At 52.7% G+C, this 26086-nt stretch overlaps 1 protein-coding gene across 4 annotated transcripts in view; it reads right to left on the bottom strand.

Annotated features, from left to right (window-relative positions):
- PLEKHD1 (pleckstrin homology and coiled-coil domain containing D1) overlaps positions 1-16312 on the bottom strand; it is a 34785-nt gene extending 18473 nt beyond the window's left edge. Inside the window, exons 1-3 of one of the 4 annotated variants that reach the window (XM_021098105.1) lie at positions 15835-15938; positions 6943-7006; positions 277-370 (exon numbers count right to left, since the gene is read on the bottom strand). Coding sequence is in view for 3 of the 4 variants with exons in the window: in XM_005666329.3 (XP_005666386.1) it covers positions 277-370; positions 15835-15983 (243 nt within the window). In the remaining variant the exon portion in view is untranslated. Of the gene's footprint in view, positions 1-276; positions 371-6942; positions 7007-15834 lie in introns of all 4 variants that reach the window. The other 3 variants (XM_005666329.3, XM_013978299.2, NM_001174165.1) reach the window with 3 other exon arrangements.

Below are 26086 nucleotides of genomic sequence, written 5' to 3'. Positions count from 1 at the left end.
CCCACCCAGGTCACTCAAGGCCTCTGGGAGCCCTCAGCCATAGCCAGGTCTTGTCAAGGGCCCCAGGCTGGAAGCCAGACCAGAATTCATGAGGGGTGGGGCACAGGAGGGTGGGGGACCCCGTCCAGGAGAGGCCAGGATGTCTGGATTTGTTTTCCAGACTCTCTGGGAGATCAGAGCAAGACATCAGATAGTACCTTACCCTCAGAGAATACCACCCCACGCAGCCCCCGCAGGCCCCTCCCTCGCTGTGGCCCTGGGGACACGCCCCCTCACCTTCGGATGTATATTGAAGTATTTATTGGTCTCAAAGCTCTTTTTCTCGCTCTCAGAGTAGTAAAGAAGAAAGCTCTCTTTGATGATGAAAAACCTATAGCAGGTGGTGAGGAAGGGGGGGCAAGCAGGAGAGAAGGGTGAGGTTTCCCGGGACAATGAGAGTGCCCTTGGGGGACCCCGGGGATGCCACAGCTGCGACCTCACCACTCATGTTCCACCTCCGGGCAAAGGCCTCAGCTGGCCAGGGAACCCAACCCCCGCCCCCAGCACCTGTGGGCAGCCAAGGTGGGAGGCCCACAGGGAGCCTCCAGAAGCTTCCACAACTGGCTCCTCCTGCCCCCCTGAGCTGCCCCCTTGGCCTGGGAGGGGGGAGTGTCTGTGGTCCGTCCTCGCAGGTACCCCCTGAGCCTTGATCTCAGTCCCTTAGGGCCGACCCCAGGAGATGCAGAAGGAGGGCAAGAAGGCGCAAGATTACAGGATGGGTCTTTTGACAAGTGGTCCTGAAGACTGGCCAGCAAATGAAATGTGGGTACCAGGCTGGTGAGGCCAGGCCTGCCGCCCACATGCGACTCCTGCGTTCTCTTTGGTCTCAGCTGCTCCACAGCTTCCTTCTGGGACTCGAACCTAAGATTTCTGGGTCCTTGGTGCTTTTTGACTTTGATGCCCACAGGTGGAGCCCCTGGACCCACGCATAAACTCTTACAGGACTGCAGCTGCAGCTGACTAGGATAAGATGCCAGGTGCCCTCCATGGCAAGAGCCAGAGGGCTCTGAGAGCCCTGATTCTCTGGGACACACAATGACTGGCTGCTTCCTCCCTGCTAAGGCCACTGTTGGAGCCACGGGATCGGGCGGAGCTGGAAGCAGCACTCAGATTGGCTCACGACAGCCAACCTCAGGACAGTCAACCGTGTGTGACTCTCCCCAGCTCTGTCTTCAGTGACACTGGTATCAGCCATATGGGAGTATTTATACCAGGAAAACCATCAATTGCTACAAAACAGTGCTCCACCCCACCCCCAAGAAAGCCAGTTGTTAAACGTTTCCCAGCACACCACTGGTTGGACAGATCCTCTTCGGAGGATCTTAAAATTTAAAAAGTGGCTGGTGAGTCTCTGAAGGTGCCACCAGCCATGGGACCTTTCCCGAGGCCACAGCTGCCATAGCAGGGTCAGGGGGACTGCTGACAACTGCCATCTCGCCTCCCCCAGGAAAGGGAGCTCCGCTCTGTCCGTTGCTGTGACCTCACCCCAACCATGTTCTTTCTTGGCACCAACCCTCTCGGCCCAGCCAGACACTGAAGGAAGCTGTGGGCCTCAGAGAGGACATCCTGCTAAGTGTCAACTCTTCCCCCAGGCTTTTCTGCCTTCGGTGGAGGAAGACTCCCGCCCTCCGCAGAACTGCAACCCGTTCTGGGCCCTCCAGCACCTGACCCCTGCGCCTTCTCCGCTTTCCTGCTATTTCGGCCCTTCAGCCTCGTTGCTCCCTGCCTCCCGCCTCACTGTTCTGCCTGCTTCTGCCAAGGAGCTTGTGCAGTTGGCCCAGGAAGGCCCTCCTCTCTCTCTTCCTCTGGCTGAACCTGTCCCAGCCTTAGTGGCCAGTGCAGCCCACACTGCTGCCCCAGCTCCTTCTGCACTTGCTGACCGGCCATGCACTTGGCACCTACTACCATGGCCGCACTCCGTCTGTTCATCTTGTCTGGAGGGGACGCTGGGCTCCCGGAGGGCGGGTCATGGTTCCTCAGTCCTGTGGGCCAAGGAGCTGCCCCCTAACAGTTTCAAGGGAACTTTGCAGAGTAAGTAGTCAAGAACACAGACTTGGAGTTCCTGTCGTGGCACAGAGGAAACGAATCTGACCAGGAACCATGAGGTTTCGGGTTCGATCCCTGGCCTCGCTCAGTGGGTTAAGGATCTGGCATTGCCATAGGTTGTGGTGTAGGTCACAGACACAGCTCGGATCCTGCGTTGCTGTGGCTGTGGTGTAGGCCGGCGGCTGTAGCTCTGATTCCACCTCTAGCCTGGGAAACTCCATATGCCATGGGAGCAGCCTTGAAAAGCAAAAACGAAAGAAAAAGGGGGGGGGGAAGCATTTGCTCTCACGCCCACTTGAGAACATAGTGAGAGGCAGCCTTCTGCAAGCCAGGAAGAGGGTCCTTTGCTGGCACCCTCATCTCAGATGCGCAGCCTCAGAACAGTGAGAAAGGGAATTTCTGTTCTTTAGCAGAACAGTTTAACAGTGTAAGAGACTGCTTACTCAGTCTCTCGTATGTGCCTGAGCTGATGATGAAAAATACCTTCTGGTCTTTCTGGAGCCCCCTCCTCACTCAGAGCAAAGCCCTGTGCCAGGGACGTGGTGGAGGTGACAGGCAGGTGGTCACTAGACACATGGGCACAGAAAGAACGGGGCTCTGGAGGCAAACAATCCTCATCCCTCAAGCCACAGCCTCAAATGAATGCTCAGGCTTGCAGAGCCTTTCCTCCAAAACTCCTCTATAAAATAAGGATGCAAATATCTGTCTCCTGGAGCTGCTGTGAAGGTTCACTCATTGATTCAACACATCATTGCTGCCCTCTTACCCTATGCCAGGCATTGTGCAAGGTGCTGGGGAGAGAGTTATGGACAAGAGAAATACAAATCCTTGTCCCCACTGAGCTTACACGCTGACTGTGTGCAGTGAGCAGGCAGACTAAATAAACGACATGCCAGGTGCCGGGTGTTGATGACTGCTTGAGAGGACATAAAAATAATAAAGCAGGGAAAGCAATGGCATGAAGGGTGGGTGGGGGAGGCTTCAGTATTAAACAGAGTGGTCAGAGAGAGCCTGAAGGTAATATGGGCAGAGAGGTAAGTGTTTTAGGCAGAAGAGCAGCAGGTGCAAAGGCCCTGGGGTAGACATTGTGTCTGGCTCTGGAGGGAACTGAGAAGCTGCAGCTAAGGAAAGGTAGTAAGCAGACTGTGTAAGGCCCTTTGGGCTACTGCAATGACAATAATGATAAAGCTCATGCTTAGTTAGCACTTACCCCAAGCCATGCCTTACTCCAAGCAGCTAAGGCTTTCAATACTCTTTATCATCCTGCATTTTCTATGGGCAGAAATGAAGCCAAAAGGGGACACAACTTGCTGAAAGTCACACTGCTAGCTGATAGAGGCTGGTTTTTCCTCCAAGTAACAAGAGGGCAGCCACTGGAGAGTTTTGAGCAAGAGTGACATGATCTGATTCCCATTACAAAACGCTCAGCTTAGCTGCTGTGTTGAAAACAGATTGTCATGGGCAGGTGTTGAGAAAAGGGGACATAGGGGGATCCATTAGGGGCTGTGACCACAAGAGGGCAAGAGAGGATCTGGTGGATGGAAGGAAGGTAAAGTCCTCCACACTTGCCTGCCACACAGTATGTGTCCCCAGATGTCATGGCCCTCCTCCTCTTGCCCTCTGAAGGAGGGCACAGAGAAGCAGGGCAAGACAAATGTCCAGGGCAGCTTTTGCTCCATGCCAACCAGACTTTAAAAGCTCTAGGGGCCCCCATGGCTGCAGCAGTGGTGAAGGGCTCATGCACCATGCATGCCAAGCCTGACCTCGTTGCAGCTGCTCTCAGTTTGGTTTGGGTGGGGGTGGGGGTCAAGGCTGGCACGGACCTCGAGGAGGAGGGCGACTTCCTGGCTGGCGAGGAGGAGGATTGCCTAACAAAGGGCATATTTGTCAAGTGCAATTCTAGGACCCGAAGGGCTGGCTTTGCGTGCAACCTGCCTCGGGGCCTGCTGCTGCTCCGGCTGATGACTATCAGCTTCTCAGCAGGGCGCGGGTGAGGTCCAGAGATCCCCTGTACAGATGGACACTTCCTCTTCCTGCCCCATGCTCCCAAGTCCCCTTACTCCCAGGGCTCTCATTCTACTGCCTTTGTTTTTCTTTTTTTTTCTTTCTGGCCGCCCCACAGCATATGGAGTTCTCGGACCAGGGATCAGGTTGGAGCTGCAGTTGTGATCTCAGCCACAGCTGCAGCAGCACAGGATCCTTGACCCACTGTGCCGGGCTGGGGTCAAACCTGTGTCCCAGCGCTCCAGAAATGCTGCTGATCCTGTTGCGCCATAACGGGAACTCCCCAGAGCTCTCATTCTGACCGAAAGTCAGGGGCCACCTCCTTCTGGGCCCTGCAGAGTTGGGCTGGCTCAGGGAGGGCTGGGGACCGTCACTGTCCCCAGCTGTTCAGGTGTTCTCATGGGCTGGCTTCCATGCAAAGTGCATGTATCAGTATTTGATCCATGTCACAATCGTGGGAGGTAGGGCTTTTTGTTCCCATTTCACAGACGAGGAAACAGGCATGGAGGCGAAGTCATACACACAAGGTCACACAGCCAGGGCAGAGGTGGATCTGTAACTGACAACAGCCACGGACACTAGCCCCGGCACCTGCTCCCACCCCACGATCTCTCAGGAGCTGCTTTGGCCTCTGTGCCAGCCCCTGGGCAGGAAGCAGACGGACCACAGGCAGTAGGCATCAAGCTCTGCCCCTGACCAGCACTGTGCCCAGAGCAAGTCCCCTGATGTTTCTAGGCCTCAGGTCCCTCAGGGTAACTTGAGGATAATAATAGCACATATATCTCTCAGGGTTGCCAGGATCAGTAAATGAATTTGTTCACATAGAGACTTTTTTTGTTTTTTTTGTTTTTTAGGGCAGCACCAGTGGTATATGGAGGTTCCCAGGCTAGGGGGTCGAATCAGAGCTGTAGCCCCTAGCCTACACCATAGTCACAGCAACGCGGGATCTGAGCTGCGTCTGCGACCTACACCACAGCTCACAGCAACACCGGATCCTTAACCCACTGAGGGAGGCCAGGGATGAAACCCGTGTCCTCATGGATGCTAGGCGGGTTCATTAACCCCGGAGCCACAGTGGGAACTCCCACATAGGGACTTAGAACATGGCATGGTAAATATTCCACCCAGTTTTATTATTACTGTTATTCCTTCTTATTATTAGGTTCAGTGTCTGCAGCAGCCTCTCCTGACCTCCTTTCCCATTGCCACTCACCAAAGCTGCTACCGGCGGGAGCTCTTGGCTCCAGCCCAGCTGGCCAGCTCGCTGGCCTCCAAACACATAGCACTTTTCCTGCATCTGTCCCTCCCTCCTGTCCAAGGCCCACCCCTCTATCCAGGCCAACTTTGGTTCTGAGCAAAGCCTGGTCTCCAGCCCTAGCCCTTAGGGCCTCCCTGTCTAGCCCATTGTGCTGGGGGTGAAGTCCAGAGAGCGTGCCTGAGTAAGGGGGCTGTGTCGGGCCTGGCTGTGTCCCCTCTCTGGTCTTAAAAAGGTAAGGTTTTGCGGAGTTCCCATTGTGGCTCAGCCAGTTAAGAATCCAACTGGTGTGTTTGATCCCTGGCCTTGCTCAGCCGGTTAAGGATCTGGCGTTGCTAAAGGCTGCGGCATAAGTCACAGATGTGGCTCAGATCTGGCGTTGCTGTGGCTGTGGCGACCCCTAGCCTGGGAAGTTCCCCATGCCACAGGTGTGGCCCTAAAAAGAAAAAAATAAAAATAAAAGAATACGTTTTTTTCACCTCTTCTTTAAATCTCTCATAACAACTCTGAGAAAGGAGAATATTTGCTCTTCTATTTCCCTGGTGAGGAAACAGGTACTGAGAGATTCAGCAGCCAGAAAGAGGCAAACTGGAAACTCAGGACTGTCGGCTTGTTACCGAACCAAGTGTGTTTGCCCAACACACAGCAAGTCAAATGCTGAAACGCAGAGAAGGGGCATACGTGTAGTGGCCAATAGCCCCTGTGATGTATATATTAATATCGCATTGGAAGTTAAAGCCTACTGAGATGAAATTAGACACCTTGACTCCCACAGGTGTCATCCCAAGAACCGGATTTGATCACTTAGCAAAGATCTTCTCATGGATCCCCTCGGGAATAGAGTCTCTATTTGAGAAATGACTTGAACTAGGTGCCATTGTTCTGTGCTTGCTAGGATGTGCCTTTCTTCTTGCTAAAATTCTGCACTTGCTCTTTGTTTCACATCCTGAAGCCCCAAACTGCAACCCAGATAGTGATCATTCAACATAAAAGCCCAGACCCAAAGCTTTGGTCTTCTATAGGCAATCAAGTGCCAAACAATTTCATCCCTCAAATCCAACTTAGGTCTGCACCCCTGATCAGCAGAAAGTAGCCCTCTCCCCTCAAGACTGAGGAATTCAATCAAAAGACAGGGGAGGGAATTCCCTGGTGGTGCAGCGGGTTAAGGAGCCAGCATTGTCACAGCTATGGCTCAGGTGGCTGCGGATCCCTGGCCCAGGAATGTCCATGTGCCAAGGGCAAGGCCAAAAAACAAAAACAAAACAAGATAGAGGAGGGCTGAAACTGAGCCCTATAGGGTAAAAAACCCACAACAGAAACTGGGACTAGAGTTCCCGTTGTGGCTCCATGGTAAATAATCTGACTAGTATCCATGAGGATACGGGTTTGATCCCTGGCCTCCATCCATGGGTTAAAGATCTGGCATTGCCGAGAGCTGTGGTGTGGGTCGCAGACGCGGCTGGGATCCCAAGTTGCTGTGGCTGTGGTGTAGGCTGGCGGCTACAGCTCCGATTTGACCCCTAGCCTGGGAACTTCCATATGCTGGGGGTGTGGCCCTAAAAAGACAAAAAAGAAAAAAAAAAAAACTGGTGACTCACAGATTCTTGAGCTTGTCTTATGGAGCAGCAGATCAGGAAACAGCTTGTTTTAAAAACCCTCTGCCTGTAACACAACAAAACTTGCTGTAACCAGATGGTCCCAACCCGGCCGACTGGAGTCTGCACAGAATAGACCTGTTCCCCATTTGTCACCTGTTGACATCACAGCCCCAAATGCCCCTCCGTTTCAGACCAAACTCCCCCGGAGTTTGCACATGCATGAAGAAGCATGTAACGAGGCATGCCTGCGCTGAACACGGAGCCCCTCACCTCCTTTCCTGCTGTCACCTCTCCCCACGCCTCAGAGCACCCTGCTTGTTTATACCATAAACACCCCAAACCCCTGGCCTTCGAGGAGGAGAATTTGTATTTTTTGTTTTGTTTTGTGTTTTTTGCCTTTTCTAGGGCTGCACCTGTGGCATATGGAAGTTCCCAGGATAGGGGTTGAATCAGAGCTGTAGCCACCGGCCTACACCACAGCCACAGCAACACGGGATCCTTAACCCACTGAGCAAGGCCAGGGATCGAACCCGCAACCTCATGGTTCCTAGTCGGATTCGTTAACCACTGAGCCACGACGGGAACTCCAAGGAGACGGGATTTGAGATTTGTTCTCCTACCTCCTTGCTTGGCTGCCTCATGACTAAACCTTTTCTTGCTGCAGACCTGAGCAGCCCAGCTTTGGCTTGCTGTGAGACTGGGCAAAAGAACCTGGTTTGGTACCATGCTAGCAAAGCTCATGTTCTCAATGGCTGTGCTCTCTGTGCTCCTGACACTCGGGCCCCTATCACTGCACTTGGCTCTCCTCCCTACCTAAGACCTGGCCTTATCAGAGCTTTTCTCGCAAAGTGACGGCAAGGTCCTGGTTGACTCATGTCAGACAGCAGAAAGGAATCACCTGGTACAGCCGGGTCCTGGGGCTTGGTTATTGCTTGCCCTCAGGGGGCTTGTGCAAACACAGGCGTGAGAACTGTACAAATCCATACTTTAAAAAATTCCAATGTGGAGTTCCCTGGTGGCACAGTGGTTAAGGAGCAGGCATTGTCACTGTTGTGGTTTGGTTTGGATCCCTGGCTGGGAACATCTGCATGCCCTAGTCATGGGCAGAAAAACAAATGAACCAAAAAAACCCAATGCTTATTGCTTATCAAGCTCCTTCTTTGTGCCAGGCACTGTTTTAGAAACATCAGAATGTTTGCTAACTCATTCCCTCCTCACATGAGCTAGATGAGGTAAGTGGAAAACAGAGAGGTTAAGTAACAAGCCCCAGGTTACACAGCTGATAAGTAGGGAGCTGGGATCATTATAAAGCACCAGGTAGCCTATGTCACTACAGGTTTCTATGAGGTACAGGAAGAGAACTGACCAGCAAGGAATGAATGGCCTAAGTGTCCAGCCAAGGGGATTCTCTGAGAGGAGGTGACAACTGAGCAAGGGTTTGGAAGAATGAAGAGGATTGTCCGGGAAACTGAGAGAACTCGTAAAGGGGAGATACATTCGAGACAGAAGGAAACAGAATTTGCAAAGCATAGTGTGTTCAAGGTTATGGAAATAGGTCTGGCATTGCCGGCAGGTAAGTGCCAGAGGAGTGGGGAGGCCGGGGGTGGCGGTGGGGGGGGAGAGTAAGGGGTGAGTTAAGGTCAAAGAGAGAAGTAGGGACCAGAGCAGGCTGAGGCGTGCGGTCCTCCTGAAAAGGTTGGGCTGCTTCCTGCAGGTGAGGGGAGCTGCCAATGGGTTTCCGACAGGGCACCTGTGAGGTCAAATCGCAGTTGATGGAGAGGGTGGTTTTGAGGGCTCCACAGCGGGGCAAGGGGGCAGATTTAAGGTTATTGGTGATAATAGTTATGGGTTGTTGCTGAAAAAGGTCAGCAGAGCTTGTTGAATAGACTAGGGTGGGGAGAGCCGAGTCTGGGATGACATGAGGCCAAGGACTCCAGCTTAGGTGACAGGGTGGACACAGGTGCCATCCAGGATGAACCGGGGAACCCAAGAGAGGCTTTCCTAAGCTTCACCTCCACCTCTAGTCCCCTCCTCGGTGCTCTGAAGGCAACATGGGCTCAAGTAGAGCTTAATGGCCAACACTGGCCTTACAGGTGATCCAGCTAGAAGTAAGGGAAAAAATACTACTTAGATCAACAGGTACCTTCTAAGTTGGGTGGGTCCTGGTAAAGAAAGGTCCATCTACTCTGTTGAGCTACTCAGGGTCTGGGGATGCAAAAGCCAAGAGTGGGTATAGGGGCTGGAAAGGGCCTGGCATCACAGAGTGAGAGAAACTTGGAGGTGGAGGAAATGCTGGGGGGCAGCGGGGAGGAGGGGTGATGGGATAGTTCCGATGAGAGAGAATGCAGGGAAGACGCAAGAGCCCAGGTCCTACAGGGTCAAGAGAAGTGGTGAACAGTCCCAGCTCTGGTGGTGGTGAGAGGCGGTACCTGAAGGCTCAGGAAACCACGGAGCTTACACTCAACTAGGTGCTTATACTTCTGGGGCTTTTTTGTTTGGTTGGTTGGTTGATTGGTTTTGTTGTTGTTTTTTGCTTTTTAGGGCCGCACTTTTGAATTTTAGATAAATGGAATTACAGTATGTATTCTTTTTTGCTTTTTTTTTTTTTTTTTTTGCTTTTTAGGGCAGCACCTGCAGCATATGAAGGTTCCCAGGCTAGGGGTCGAATCAGAGCTGCAGCTGCCGGCCAACACCACGCCGGATCCGAGCCTTGTCTATGACCTACAGCACAGCTCATGGCAACATCGGATCCTTAACCCACTGAGTGAGGCCAGGGATTGAACGCACATCCTCACAGATCCTAGTCGAGTTTGTTAACCAGTGAGCCATGACAGGAACTCCTTTTGTGTTTTTTGTTTTTTGTTTTTTATTTTTTAGGACTGCACCTGTGGCAGAAGGAAGTTCCTGGGCTGGGGCCAAGTTGGAGCTGCAGCTGCAGCCTATGCCACAGCAACACTGGATCTCAGCCACATCTATGGCAATGCCAGATCCTTAAGCCACAGAGTGAGACCGGGGATCAGACACAGAGACAACATCAGGTCCTTGACCCGCTGAGCCACAATGGGAACTCCCACACCTTTGGGATTTAAATCCCTCCTCCACTCTGCTCTTTGCCAAGGCTTCCCCTCGGCACAGTCTGCTAGACTCCCAAAGACCTTACATGGAGGCTGGTGCATCTGCATGGCAGTGGGGATGGTGGGGAGACTGAGGAACGAGCCGAGATCCATATCTGCTTGTGCAACACGAAGCATCTACCCTGTAGCAAATTCATCCACAAACAAGGCAATGAGAGTCTGGAGCTTCTTGGGGATTAGCAGAAACCCTGGGTAGACTTTAGACTTTCTCAGATCCCCTAGTGGGGTGAGACCTTGGGCCAAACGTCTCTCACTCTCAAGAGGGCAGCAAAAGCCCAGTGGACGTGTGAGCCACCCGTGCATGGAAAGCGTGATACCCTTTCCTGACTGCCCCTTCTTGCTTGGGCACAAACTTCCAGAATAGGACCAGCCCCCAGGCTCCCTTGTCCCCGAGCCTCTCAGGCACTGAGAATGGAAGTGTGGGGGTTGGAGCCGGGAAAAATCCTAGAGCAGCGGAAGGATGGCTTAGCAGAGGCGGCCCTTTCTGAAGTAGCAATAACACAGTCCCCAGTGTGTGTCCCTTTTCATTCATTCCGAGCGGCCTGATATGCTCAGGGGATGCTCATCCTGGCCTCTGCCATGGGCCTGGCACTAGGTCTAAGGTGGCAGGACAGCAGGACAGTGAAGTGGAAGGGGGATGACAAGTTAGGGTTTATTCGGAGATCGTTAAGGCCAAGGGGCGCTAACAAGCGTTAGGTGTATTCTTCAAACAACGTAGTAAAGACAAGCTTACTGTGTAAAGCAGATAATAGTGCAGAGGCGCTGGGTGAGGTGGCAGGGGGCTCAGAGCCCCACCTTCTGTTCCCCACCCCCCTGTGGTGGAGCCAAGACATCTTTAGAATCACCATGGAACAGAGTTTAAAAACCGCTGTTTGGGAGTTCCCATTGTGGCGCAGTGGAAAGGAACCTGACCAGTATCCATGAGGCCAAGGGTTCGATCCCTGGCCTCGCTCAGTGGGTTAAGGATCCAGCGTTGCTGTGAGCTGTGGTGTAGGTCACAGATGCGACTTGGATCTGGTGTTGCTGTGGCTGTGGTGTAGGCTGGCAGCTGCAGCTCTGATTCGACCCCTACTTGGGAAGTTCCTTAGGCCACAGGTGCGCCCCTAAAAAGAAAACAAAAAACACCATGATTTGATCCACTCCCATTTTGCAGATGAGATGTGACACAGCCATGCCTCGGCCTGGGTCATGCAGCTGCTCACCAGCAGAAAACTGCTTTCTTATTTCCAAGTCTTAGACATGAGGAAGCTGAACTGCCCTCAAGTGTTTGGCTCGAGTTCTGGCCCCTATGCAAGTGAGAATCATATTCTTTTTAAAGTTCTTGTTTTTTGGCTGATTTGTTTGTTTGTCCTTTTAGGGCCGCACCTGCAGCATATGAAGATTCCCAGGCTACGGGTCGAATCGGAGCTGTAGCACTGGTCTACACCACAGCCCCACAGCCACAGCAACGCCAGATCGGAGCCGCGTCTGTGACTTACAGCACAGCTCACGGCAACACCAGATCCTTAACCCACTGAGCGAGACCAGGGAGCGAACTCTAAACCTCATGGATGCTAGTCAGATTTGTTTCTGCTGAGCTGTGATGGGAACTCCGAGAGTCATTTTCAAATAGGCCATCAACAGCCCCTAATGATAGCTCCTTGGGGGGCGGGGAGGAAGAAGTGTGTCTTGTTTGCACAATCAACACATTTAACTTTGGTCCAGGCAAGTCATCACACCACCCCAGAGAAGCCTGAACTAATGGGTGTGAGTTCATCTTACAGCTGGGCTGTGGCCCACAGAGTGTACCCGTCTCCTTCCTCTAAGGACTCAATGACACCTCCATGTGGGCCACCGCCTCAGAAGGGTCAGGGAGTGATGGACAGAGGGATCTGGGGCGAGCCCTCAGCTGCCACCTAGCCACTGCCTACCCTCCAAATCTGTCATTCTAGAAGAAGTCTGTAAAACAGAGTTGATGATAAAAAGCGGGGCCTGCAGGCACCCTCCCCCTGGGACAGAACACGCAGAAATGCAGCAGCTGTGCAGGCAGCAGTGAGAAATGCTATGTGAGCCAGAAAGTGAGACCACATCCCAGTGTCACTAGAGTGAGGCTGAGCCTGGTGCATGGAGGTGATAGGCTAGCTCTTCCCCTACGCCCTTTGGGACAGTTCAGTATCACAGCGCCCCCTTTAGGAAGCGGTGCTCAGAGCCAGAGGGGAAACTCCTGGACCTAAATCTCTGCGGGAAGAAAGCCTCCCCAGGTCTCTCTGGTCTGGTGACTGCCAACGGCCCAGACCAACTGTCCACACCAGTGCAGGCTACGGCCAGAGACTGAGGAAGTGAGGCCACTGTCCCCACAGTCCCCCTGGCACTCAGTGGACACTGCGAGTCTTAGCTCCTTGAGGCAGGACCCATCTGTTCCACAAGAGTGAGCTGCTACTGGGCCTGGCTCAGGGCCCAGGGACCACCTTACACCTGGGGGAAGGAGGGACAGGAGTGTAGCCGTTCCTGCTGCGGGAAGGGTTTGGCTGACCCTCCTCCTCAGGGGCTCCAACCTTGGGGGGTGTTGAGAGGGATCTCGGAGAGGGGCTGCAATGCTTGGGGAAGTATGAGGCCCTGGGAGAGAGCTGGCCTGTCTGGGGGACCAGCCCCACCGCAGGGCTGACCTCGGCAAGACGGAGATGCCCCGCTCCTTTCGTCCTTGTCCCTGAGCGGTCCGGGTCTTTGCCAAGAGCATCCGCATCTCTACTGCTCACAGGTTAAGGGGAGGACGGAGTTGTCAACCTGACCCTTTCCTGGTCCTCTTATCTCCACTAAGGAATGCTTTTGATTCCTTTCCCGTCTTGTTTATGGAAAAAAGGTGACCCTTCAGCTCAAGGGCATCTTCCCATTCCGGCAAGGGCAGGTCTGCTTGGGCCGTCGGCGCTGGAGGCCCAGGCAGAGACAGACCCTGAGCAGAAGAGGTCTTACAGAACCCAGCTGGCCACCGCCACGTCCATCCTGCCCATCCTGCCCATTCGTTATTTATGAGGTGCGGAAGCCTTTCCAGGCCCCCTCCCAGTCGCTGCTGCCCCAGCTCAGCATCGATCGCCCTAATGGCAAGGCTCTGCCGGGGCGGGCCTGAGCTGCCCCCTCCCCGGGCCTTCCTGTGGCTGCTAATTAGTGGGAGTCCAGAGACTCCACTTCACAAATGGAAACCAGGGCCCAGGGGGTTCTGCCGGGAAGTGAGAGGGGGCTGAACTTAGCATCATGCCCCCCCACCTCCACCCCCCGCCCCAGACCCTCTCTGGCTGGCTGTTGCTGACCCCAGGCTAAATAAATCATGTGTGTATGTTGTGTGTTCCCAGAACCGTGACCATGGACAGAGACCCAGGGTAGGCTGGTGGGATGTTAGTTTTTTCTCAAGTCCCAGAGGAGGGGGAGTCTTTGCACAGTGGCAAATCTTTCTTTCTTTTTTTTTTTTTTTCTTTTTGGTCTTTTTGCCTTTTCTAGGGTCGGTGGCATATGGAGGTTTCCAGGCTAGGGGTCTAATCGGAGCTGTAGCCACTGGCCTGCGTCAGAGCCACAGCAACACAGGATCTGAGCCACGTCTGCGACCTACACCACAGCTCATGGCAACGCTGGATCCTTAACCTACTGAGAAAAGTCAGGGATCGAACCCGAAACCTCATGGTTCCTAGTCAGATTCGTTAACCACTGCGCCACGATGGGAACTCCGGCAAATTCTTATAAAAGGGGACAGAACAGATGATCTCCTTGAAAGGAGGCAGACTTGACTTTGCAGGGGATTATACTGTTCTGACTTGGACTTGATGGGTTTTCAAATGGCTGTGGGGACTACTGGTGAGGATTCTTGGGATGGGGGTGCTACAGCTTTCCAAGCCCCCCCCCCGCCCCACATACACACTTGGCTCCATCACTGAGCTTTTAGCTGACAGCCTTTGCCCCTGACACCGCCCAATATCAGAATCAACTGCAGGTGGAGGGGTCAGGTCCTCACATCTGTGGGTGATGGGGTGGGGAACTCAGGGACATAACCTGAGGGTCGCAGGCCCCTAGCCATTTACTAGGGATGTAATCAGGTAAAAATGCCTGGCAAGAGAGGTCCTGGATGGCAAGACCCAGAGGTAATACCAAGGACAGCAGCCAGACCCAAAGGAGGAGTGTTGGCTGCCTGGAGCAGCTGAGGCAGAAGGGGATGGGGGGATACTCTGCTAATGGTACTTGACTTTATAAGCAGCCTTCCCAACCCCACTTGAGCACCCTGGTAGAGATAAGTCTGCTCCTGGCACAGAAAATCCCTCATAGGATGCTCTCCAAGCTGCTCCATTCAGGAGATCAGAGATATGTTTAACTTTGGAGAAACTCAAGAAGGCTACATCCCATCACACCCCAGAGTTAAAGCCAACGGAATTAACAATGGATGCAAAAACAAGTATGTGAAATGTGAAACACCATCTACAGCTCCATTCGTTCTGTGGTCTTGTTGAAATGTTAAATTATTCATCAAAACAGAACATCAGAACCAACCGCTACCATATCCCCCTGAACTGTGTTCCTAGGAACATATAAGGACCCCACCCTCACCCCCGCTCAGGGGCATACATAGTATGGGATGGGAAGGAGCAGCTAGAAACAATCCTAGTTTCCTGGCAGAATTACGCCTTCAGGAAGGGGTTGATGAGGGTCCGCATTGAATAAGCCATTCCATGGCAAATCTCAGAACTGAGACTGGCTTGAAGGTGAAAGCTATCCAGAAGATGGTCCCTTGCTCCTGAAACCAGAATTGGGAGCTTCCTGCAAGTTCAGGGCTGTGAGCTCCCCCTTCTTCCAGTACCTTTCAGGCCCATTTATGAGTGGAAAGTGGCGACTGATGTCTGGAGAGTGACCTCTGAGTCAGGACCAGGAAGCTGATGCCGAAAGAACCCAGCTGCTCTGACCCTTCCCTTCACCTCTTCCAAGGGATCAGTCCTTCTGACAGAACCAATCCCAATCCATCCCTTCCCTCACTGTCCTCTGTCTCTACCCCATCTGCTTCCCTGTCGCCCCCATTCCCCCCCTACCCCCCAGCCAAGTCCCTGCTTTCAGTTCTGGCTTCTCCGTCTGAAGCACTGGAATCTCTTTCCCATCAGCCCAGATTTAAAATATATATTCAAGGGACAGTTGGAGGGGTTCCCGACATCACTTTCCAGGGATGGGCATAGGCCCTTCCAGGCCCTTATCGGTCCATTGGCTGGTGCCTTTCAGAAGCTCCCTCAGTGTAAATACCAGATACCAGTTGGGGGTGTAAGGGGGGGGGGGACACATGCCCCACCTCTAAGCATACACCTGGAAGCCTGGGGCAGGGGCTTGTGAAAATGATGGAATTGGGCAGTGGGAGGGGGCCAGTCCCAAGAGGCTATCTTTGGCTAGAGCTAGGGTTTCTTCCTTTGCAACAGTCTGGCACAACCTGACCCATCTGGGCTCCTGACCCACCTCCGCTCCTAGCCACCTCTACGAATCTCTTTAGCCCACCACACCCAATCTCCCCAGCCCGACATAGATCCAGTCCATAGAGAATTCAGAGGTCCCACCCCAGCTCGCCCAGCCTCGGGCAGCGACGACCCCAGCCCAGGCTGGGATCCGTATCTGCCGGGGAGCCAGCGTAGAGTGATAATGGGGCTAGGCCAAGGTCACAAAGGAAGGCAGAGGCAGGACGGTCATGGAGGAGATGGCACAGGGTCCTTCAGCTCTGGCTCCCTCCCAGGAGGTCCTCACCCGGCACGGAAGGGACACTCACCGCCGGGACCACTTGGCCGACGGCCTCCCGAAGGGCCGCTTCCACAGCACACCGTAGAGCTGCACTTTGGTGCTGATGTCCAGCGCCTCCGAGTCGGCCTGTTCCAGGGACGGCGAAGGCGACACCGAGTTGGACTTGGACGTGAACATCCTGCCTCAGCGGGGCTGCTCCCGGCCGGGTCCACCCACTCCCCGGGGCCGGCAAGGACGCGGGGCTCCGGGCGAGGGCGTGTGCGGCGGGAAGCTGCGGTGAGGTGGCGTCGGCGGGGGGCGCCGTCGGGGCGCGTCTCAGCCAGCCGAGACGCGAGGCGGCCCCGGCCGGGAGCTGCTGCATGAAAGCGCTCGGGGGCCGGAGCGCGTCGGCGAGGGGCGCGGGGCACGCAGCCAGCGGCTCGGGCTCGAGGTTGCGGCGGACCGGGAAGGAACTCGGCGGGAAGGGCGGCTCAGCCTCCAGCCAGCAGCATCCCCCCACCAACCCCCCCCCCGCCCCGCCCGCCGCCTCCCCGCGACAGCCCCAATTCTGGTGGCCCCGATTGGCTGGGAGGGGCAGGTGAGCTAGCTGGAGGGCCGGCCGGGAGCGCCAATCAGTGCGGGCGCCGGCGAGAGGGCCGGGCTCCGCGCGTCCGGAAGGTCCCGGCGGGTCGCCTGGCCCCTGGACGCGGCCCCGGCACTTCCCCACCCCCACCCCGCGAGCCCATCTCTCCCTTGGTTCCTTCTTGCGTGCAGCGTTCACTCCGAAACCCGGAACGCGGTTCGATGGTCTGCTTTGTGGCGGGCTTGGAGTCCCTCCTGCAGCTCCCGACTTGTTCTAGGTGGGGGAGGGCAGACAACTGGGCTTGGAACCCCACTGCGAAGCTGAGGTGAGCCTTGCTTTTCTCGCCTGTAAAGCGGAGACAAGAGGAGGCTCCGTCCGAGCCCGCAGCCACTCTCCGCTGGCTCAGGTGGGTCTCGCTTTGAACCACCGCTGCCGCGCCCGGATCAGATTTCTTTTCCCAGAACTTGGCTGCCAGCGTCGGCATTTGGCACGCAGTGACAATCCGGTCAGTGCAGCTAGTGTCCGTGATTTATCGGCACGCCTGGTCCGTGCTCCCTGGGGCCTGTAGCTCCGTCCACTTCCTCTTCTGTCGGCGGTTCTAGGTGATCATCTCACTTTCAGGCCGGGGCAGATGTAGGTCCAGCCCCTGGGGACGGCCACCGAGGAGGCTGTGTTAGCACTGCTGCTGGCGCGCTGGGCTCCTAAGGCAAGGAACTGAGTCTGCACAGTTAGAGGCAGCCGGCTGGACCCCGCTGCAATCACCCTTCCTCCCCAGGGAGAGCAACCGCAGGCTGTGTCGGGGCAGTCAGGATCCCCTGCGCCCTTGGGAAAACAGCTTACCCCTCAGAGGCGCTGATGTCTCATTTTTAAGACGGAGAAGTCAGATTAGAACAGAAGTTTGCAAGTAGAGAGCCTGTGCCCCAAATCAGTTCATAGATTGACTTTACTGCCCAAGTAAACATACAAGCACTCCAGTGTTCACTGCAGCACTATTTACAGCAGCCAAGACATGGAAACAACCTAAATATCCATCAACAGAGGAACGGATAAAGAAGATGTGGTACATATATGCAGTGGAATATTACTCAGCCATAAAAAAGAATGAAATATTTGCAGAACATGGGTGGGCCTAGAGATTATCATACTTGGTGAAGTAAGTCAGACAAACATCATAGGACATCACTTCCTTATATATGGAATCTTGTGTTCTCGTCACAAGCACACACAAGCAGTAACATGTGATACACATGTTAACTAACATGATTGTGGTAAGAATTTCCTAATGCATATGTATATTAAATCATTTATTGCACATCTTTGAAAAATCATGTTGTATATCCTAAATATACACAATTTTGTCTATCATACTCAGTAAAACTGGGGGAAAAAAGAAAAACCATAAGAAAAAGAAAATGTGGGAGTTCCCTTTGTGGTTCAGTGGTTAATGAACCCGACTAGGATCCATGAGGACCCGGGTTCTATCCCTGGCCTTGCTCAGTGGGTTAAGGATCTGGCGTTGCTGTGACCTGTGGTATAGGTCGCAGACACAGCTGGGATCCCGCATTGCTGTGGCTGTGGGGTAGGCTGGCAGCTGTAGCTAAATTCACCATATGCTGCAGGTGCAGTCCTAAAAAGCAGAAAAAAAAAATATATGTGTTCATTGTTGGGAATTTATCCCCAAACACAGCTGAGAGGCTGAAATTTTATAGTGCAAGTGGAGTTTCATCTTCAGTTCTGCAGGAACGTGGGGTCTTACCTGTGCTGACAATGGAAAGAAATTACTGGGAAAGGGGAAAGACTGAAAGAGAGGTCCAGCATTTCTCAGGCTGCACTTCACCTGGCAGCATGCTGCTGTGTGACAGGTATGGGCTTAGGATTCAAACCAAATCAAGAATCTCCATCCTGCCACATTCCCTCACAACACATATTTGAGGGCCTATCATGATGCAGGAAATGACCGGCTGGGTGACCTTAGGTAGGCAACTTTTTTGAATGTCACTTTTCTCATCGAGAAAACTAAAAATAGCATGTACCTCATTGGGGCTGTTTCAAAAATTAAATGAAATAGATTAGATGTAATCAATATATTTAGAGCATCAGCTCTGTATCTGAGCCTCTAGAGCACAAGGAACCTGAATTTCCGCCCCTACTTACTTCCTGATACGACTGGGCAGGCCTGGCCCACATCTGGCCAGGGGCACTGGATTGGCACTCAGCTTGTTTTGTTTTCCACAGAACTATCTGCCAGGCATGCAGCACTGCCACCAGCTGGGGCAGAGAACACCTGGGAAGCAGAAATGGCTTCTCCCAAGGCTGACTTGCCAGGATCTGAGCTGGTTTCTTGAGGGAAGCAGAGGCCACTTAAGTACCTAGTGGTCCATCAAACTCACACTGTCCTTCCACCCCTCCTTAACTACCATTAGCTGAGGTCTGCTCAGATTTTCTGTGTGCAGAGGGAAGGAGCAAAGACTGCTTTCTCTTTGCCACTGAAGAAACGTGTACCCAAGTTCCTCCACCGAAGAACTAGAATGAAGATGGTTTTTTCCCCAGGAACCACCTGGGCTCACTCACCCCTTCTCCTCTGGAAGGACTTCTTTAAAGACATCCTCAGGCATCCAGCCTTTCTCCCACCTCTGGCTCACAAGCTCATCACCAGTCCTTGATTATAAGCAGCCAAACTGGTACTACCTGATTAAGTAGAAAAGGAATTAAGTGGGTTTTTGTTTTGTCCTTTTTAGGGCTGCACCTGCGGCATATGGAGGTTCCCAGGCTAGGGATCTAATCAGAGCTGTTGCTACCAGCCTACGCCAGAGCCACAGCAACGCCAGATCCGAGCCGATTCTGCGACCTACACCACAGCTCACGGCAACACCGGATCCTTAACCTACTGAATGAGGCCAGGGAGCGAACCCGCAATCTCATGGTTCGTGGTCAGATTCACTTCCGCTCCGCTATGACAGGAACTCCAGGAATTAATTTATTAAAAGTACATTAGTAGGGCTAGAGAACCAGGGCTGACCTGAAGTGAAGCTTCCAGGAATACTATCCCGAGTCATACTGCAGATGCCACCTGATGATGGGACAATTTCCTTCTTTTTTAGGGTAAAATAATATCGGGGGGGGGATTGCTAGATCACATGGTAGTTCTATTTTTCATTTTTGGAGGAACCTCTGTACTGTTTTCCATAGTGGCTGCACCAATTCACATTCCCACCTACAGAGTACACGGCTTCCTTTTTCTCCACATCCTCACCACCACTTCTGGCTTGTCTTTTTCGGATTAGCCGTCCTAACAGGTGTGAAGTGCTATTTCATGTGGTTTTGATTTGCATTTCCCTGGTGATTAGTGATGCGGAACACCTTTTCATGTGCCTGTTGCCCGTTTGTATGTCTTCTTTGGAAATATGTCTACTCAGGTCCCTTACCCATTATTTAAGCAGGTTGTTTATTTGCTATGGAGTCGTATGAGTCGCTTACATATTTTGGATGTTCCCTCCTAATCAGATAAATGGTTTGCAAATATTTTCTCCCATGCCACAGATTTTTTTCATTTGAGTTGATCATTTACTATACAAAAGATCATACGTTTTCATAATGTTGCTTTTATCCAGTCAGCAGGCTCATGTGATGGTCACCCTTGTTCCATGAAACAGGTCATTAGCGTGGCCATTTTATACGACTAGCCCATGGTTGTTAAATGTGTGAGCACGGACTGGGATCCGGCTCTCTGATCTTACACTTCAGCCAGAGCGAGTCCGACATCAACTTACTAAACCCACTCCTGCCACAGATGGACAGGAAGATGTTCTCTGACCACGGGTGTCCCTGGTGTCACATGCTGACACCAGCAACCTGGACAAAGTGGCTCTTCCCAGAGTGTTACCCCCTTAGCCCCCAGCCCCCTTGGTCCCTGACCCCACCCCGAGGCAGGCAGGCCATCCTGGTGCCAAGTGAAGGACCCAGAAACACTCCTGCTCTAGGTCCCCTGAGCTGTCTTGGCACCCCTGTCCGTCTGATGGCGGAGCCCAGCACAAGTATCCTTGCAGGGACAAAAACCAGAAGTGACAGAAGGATCTGAGCTCCAGGCCAGGCCCTGCTGGAGCATTAAATCTCTTCCATAGAAATCTTTTTCCTCCTCCAACCCTAATTCCATCACTCAGGCTCCTGACCTGGATTCCACTGGTATGGCACCCGTTCAGATGAAACTATACCCTGTGGCATGAGGGAATTCCTAGGCCAGGGATCGAACCTGCACCAAGAAGCAACTCAGGCTGCTGTAGTGACAACGCCGTATCCTTAACCCACTAGGCTACCAGGGACCTCCGGCACCCTCCTCTTGGTTCCTGTGGACCTTTGCCCATGGGAAAATCCTTTGGGATTTTTTTGTGTTTATGTTCCTTCCAGGCTATAAGCTCCTTGAAGACAGAGTCCAGGGCACATAGTAGGTGCTCAGCAAATGCTTCCTGAGCTGATTATCTTCACTTGGTCCCTGTTCAGGTGCTGCAGTGTCTTGTCTCAGTTTGCCCACCAGATGAAGACTGACCTCTCAAGCCCTCGACTTTCCCTCATCTATAAAAGAGAATCTGTGGGGAGGCTGAGAATAGATATGAAAGCAATCTTTTTTTTTTTTTTTCTGCATACTGACATATGGAATTTCCCTGGCCAGGGATTCAATCTGAGCTGCAGCTGCATTGATGCTGGATTCTTTTTTTTTTTTTTTTTTGTCTTTTTGCCATTTCTTGGGCCGCTCCTGCGGCATATGGAGTTTCCCGGGCTAGGGGTGGAATCGGAGCTATAGCTGCCAGCCTACGCCAGAGCCACAGCAACGCAGGATCCAAGCCGCATCTGCGACATACACCACAGCTCACAGCAACACCGGAACCTTGACCCACTGAGCAAGGGCAGGGATCGAACCCGCAACCTCATGGTTCCTAGTCGGATTCGTTAACCACTGCGCCATGATGGGAACTCCGATGCTGGATTCTTAACCCACTGTGCCAAAGCAATCTTTAGATGGTAGGCTTGTCACCTGCCTGCAGTGATAGGATGGGTTTAATTCCAGGTTCTGCCATTTAGCTGTGTGAACTGAGGACAAACACCAGACTTCTCTGGGCTTCCAACTTGCTTCAGCGGGTCAGTCCTCTTCTGCTTGGACTCTGCAGTAGCCTTTTCAAATGACTCCCCAACTACAGCAGGATTCCCCAGGGAATCCTGGTTCGCTACCATCAGGCACATGATCTTCTCAAGGCCCAAGGCTGATCCTGCGAGCCTCCTGTTAAATCCCGTGACTGGGTTTCCATTCCTATGACTCCAGCTCCCAACTCTGGCCTTTGACTTCACTTCCTCCATCTGGTCCTGACCTACAATCCGGGCTCACTCCATCACCTTATCCCATTCTTTGCTCCAGCCACACTTGTCCTACTATTCTGAGGCACCGCCATGCTCTTTCCCATTGTCTTTTCACTTGCTTTTCTTAGCTTCCCCAAACCCTACTTCAAGAGGCAGCTCAAGGAGTTCCCGTCGTGGCTCAGTGGTTAACAAATCTGACTGGGAACCATGAGGTTGCGGGTTCGATCCCTGGCCTTGCTCAGTGGGTTAAGGATCTGGCATTGCTGTGAGCTGTGGTGTAGGTTGCAGATGCAGCTCAGATCCCTCGTTGCTGTGGCTCTGGCGTAGGCTGGCGGCTACGGCTCCAATTCGACCCCTAGCCTGGGAACCTCCATATGCCATGCATGTGGCCCTAGAAAAGGCAAAAAGACCAAAAAAAAAAAAAAAGAGGCAGCTCAAATGACTGACCCTTCCTAGGAAATCTTTTCTGATGTCACACCTTCTGAGGGTTAAACAGTTATGTCTTTCTATCAAATTGTATTCCACTGTGACTGCATTTCCTATGGCCAGGGGTGGGGCTTAGGCTCCTTTACCAGCAGTGGGGCTTGGCTGCCCTCAAGGGAACCTGAGAGGGAGGGGAGGTGGAGTAGTGGGTAGCAGGTGTAGGGTCAAAGCCAGCAGCCAAAAGACCAAGGTGGTGGGAGAGCCAAAGGAGAGCAGGTATGGGCACAGACCCGCTGCCCTAGCCCCAGGCAGATCCCCACGGCAGCTGTCTCGAGACCAGGAGTCCCTTGCACTGAACTAGACTGTCATGTTCTCATCAGCAGGGTCAGCCTCTTGCCAGGCATCTGCCCTTTCTGCCCCCAAACTGCTCACATCCAAGGTTGCCAATGTGGAAGTGTTTCTGGGGGTGGCCAAGGACCTCCTGCCCTGCCAGATTTTCATAGCACGGTCATAGGTACTTGGCACCCAAAGGCATCGCCCTGGGCAGCACACTGCTCAGAAACACAGAAGGTACTCAGGGCTCCCCCTCGTGGGTGTGGATTCAAATAGCGTCTAAAAGCAAGTATAATATTTCATATACTTGAAGAGGGGAGAAGATATGTTCAGTCTGGCCAGTCAGCTCTTTGTCACAATCTCACACATTCTCCCAGAACATCTGAGGGAGAGCCAGGGTGCTGGTTTCTCCCCTAAAACTGAGTGAGCAATTCATGGGACCAGGTGTCAGGGGTTCAAGCCACCAGTGGCAGCTTCATCTTTACCTTGAGCAAGTTGTGGTTTCATATATCAAAAGGGCCCCTTCCAACTCTCAGCATCGCATTATCTTTAGAATAATATTTTTTTCTTTTCTGGTTTTTCAAAGTACTGTGCAGGGCAAAGGCCAGGACAGAAGAGGAGAAGACAATCCAGGATCTACTCATCCCCACCCTGACCCCAGCCTCAGCCCAGGGCAAGACCCAATTCCCATGGGGGCTGGAGGGCTGGAGGGAACAGGAGGAGGCTGGAGGCTTTGGGGAGAGGAAGGTAGGGGGCAAGTCCCCTTAAGTCAACCAGAGTTGGGGAGGGAAAAGCCAACAGTGGGAAGAAGACCAGGCACCGTTGTCAGCCCAGCTTAGATCCTCTGAATATAACTGTGACACCAATGCTCAGAAGTGGAATGAGGAGTTCCTGTCGTGCTCAGTGGTTAACAAACCCGACTAGCATCCATGAGGACTCGGGTTTCATCCCTGGCCTCGCTCAGTGGGTTAAGGATCTTGTGTTGCCATGAGCAGGTGGTGTGGGTCACAAAAGCAGCTCGGATCCTGCGTTGCTGTGGTTGTGGTGTAGGCTGGTGGCTACAGTTCCGATTAGACCCCTAGCCTGGGAACCTCCCTATGTCGAGGTTGCGGCCCTAAAAAAAAAAAAAAGACAAAAAAAAAAGGAAGTGGAATGGAGTAGCAGGGATGAGGCAGGGGAAGTCACCAAGCTCCACCTTGAGGTGCAGGGATCTGGAAGCTTCGGACTACTACCTCCACGGGTCATTGCATGGAGGGAACTGAAGCCAGCCAGGACGGCACCACGGAGGGGCTCCCCGTTGCAGCTGAGGCAGGAATTGTAAGGACCCTGGCTGGGCCCAACTACCTGTAGAACATTTATTTAATTTATTTTATTTTTATTTTTTTGTTTTTTTCTAGGGCCGCACCCACGGCATATGGAGGTTCCCAGGCTAGGGGTTGAATCGGGGCTGTAGCCACTGGCCTACACCACAGCCACAGCAACGTGGGATCCAAGCCACATCTGTGACCTACACCACAGCTCACGGCAATGCCAGATCCTTAATCCACTGAGCAAGGCCAGGGATTGAACCCGAAACCTCATGGTTCCTAGTCAGGTTTGTTAATCACTGTGCCGTGACGGGAACTCCTATTTATTTAATTTACTTACTTAGCTTTTTAGAGCCACACCCACAGCATATAGAAGTTCGTTCCCAGACTAGGGGTCGAATCAGAGCTGCAGCTGCTGGCCTACACCACAGCCACAGCAATGTGGGATCCAAGCTGCATCTGCAACCTACACCACAGCTCATGGCAACACCAGATGCTGAACCCACTGAGTGAGGCCAGGGATCGAACCTGCATCCTCATGGATCAGTTTCGTTTCTGCTCAACCATGATGGAAACTCCACCTGTAGATTTTTAAATCTGACAGCTTAGAAGTCACAGAGGAAGCCAGCTTGTCTGCACACCAGCTCTCACCTTGTCCTTCAGCCAAGGCACTTCCTGTGCAGAGTTCGTCTTCTTGGGCCACCAGGCCTCTGTCCATGTACATTCCGGCACTCAGAGAGCCTTTCCCACTCGGTTAGCTCGTTCTGCTCAAGCTTTGGGTTCAGCTCAGGTGTCATCTCCCTCAAGCGCACTCTGGGTCCCTCGCCTCCACGTGTTCTCTGAGTACCTTGTGCTTCCTTGTCCCAGGGCTGCTGTATCCTTGTTTGAATCTTTCACTGAACTGAAAGCTCTTTCAGGACTGGAACGACCCCGAGTGTGTCCTTCTGTACACTCAGCTCCGAGGAGGGTCTGGTCCAAGGGAAGGGCTGTTACCTCTGCTGAGGTTAGAGGCGACTTAGTGGAGGAGAGGCGGGGCTGTCTACTTCTGGAGAACGTGGGCTCTCTGCCCTCCTGTACCCCATGGCTCTTGAAGCATCTGGTGATGGGTAGCAAATTCTGCCCCCAAGGATGTTCCAGACACAGTAAACAATCCAGTCCCTTCCACACCTCCTCCAAGGCCCTGGTTTCCCAGCCCCTCTCCACTGGGCTCCTCCTTGCTGGCTCTAGAATCTGTCAGGATTCCTCTATAAACGAGGGATGTGTATATGTGGATACAGGGTGAAGGGGCTGTTACTTGATACTGCTGGCCTTTCACAACCCATGCCCAAGGCAAAGAAGGGATGAGGCCCTTTGCCCCAAGTAAGAGATGGCAGGAATGATAAATACCGTGTCCTTTTGCCCTATGTTCTTCTTTGTGAGGAGAGGCTTTCAAGAAACATGTGACACTCATGTGACTAACTGTAGCACATGTGATAGATACAGACAGCCGGGACAAAGTGGACCAGTAATAATGAAATCTAAACATATGGACTATACACTTAAAGGATGCATTTCTGTATCTAGAGCTTATCTGCATATGATTTTAAAAAATGAGCTCTAGCACTGAAGTCTACAGAGAAAGAAAACATTCATCACATTTACAGATTGCATTTCTATTTAAACCTCTATTTCCAGGGTCAGTACTTCATAGTGTCTACATACTCACACAATTAACTGTGTCCTTTGAAATGTATCTACTATGTGTGCGGTTCCATGGTGTAATGAATGGTTAGCACTCTGGACTCTGACTATTGACTATGACTGGGATCTACTGGCCCGCTTCTCTTTTCTGGGACTGGATAGCTACCACCATAAATAACACTTGCTAACAACAATGGCAGGTTAAACTGTCAATGCACTGCTATCTTTTGGGGCAGACTCCTTAAAAAAAAAGTCCTCCTTTTCTGGGAGTTCCCATCGTGGCACAGTGGAAGTGAACCCGACTATGAACCATGAGGTTGCAGGTTCGATACCTGGCCTTGCTTAGTGGGTTAAGGATCCTGCGTTGCTGTGGCTGTGGTGTAGGCCAGCAGCTGTAGCTCTGAATCAACCCCTAGCCTGGGAACCTCCATATGCCATGGTGCGGCCCTAAAATGCAAAAAAAAAAAAAAAAGTCCTCCTTCCCTAAGGAGGTACATAGCTACATCTTTCCACCGCCCCTCAAAACTTTTCATTACCTTTTCTGATGTCTCAATGTGGGTCTAGTCTGATCATCAAACAGAAAAGCCAACTGCCAAAAGTGTAAATAATGAGCCACTCACAGAAGG

Source organism: Sus scrofa, chromosome 7 (assembly GCF_000003025.6).
Source record: "Sus scrofa isolate TJ Tabasco breed Duroc chromosome 7, Sscrofa11.1, whole genome shotgun sequence".
Taxonomy (NCBI): domain Eukaryota; kingdom Metazoa; phylum Chordata; class Mammalia; order Artiodactyla; family Suidae; genus Sus; species Sus scrofa.
This window is presented reverse-complemented; position numbering and strand designations above follow the sequence as displayed.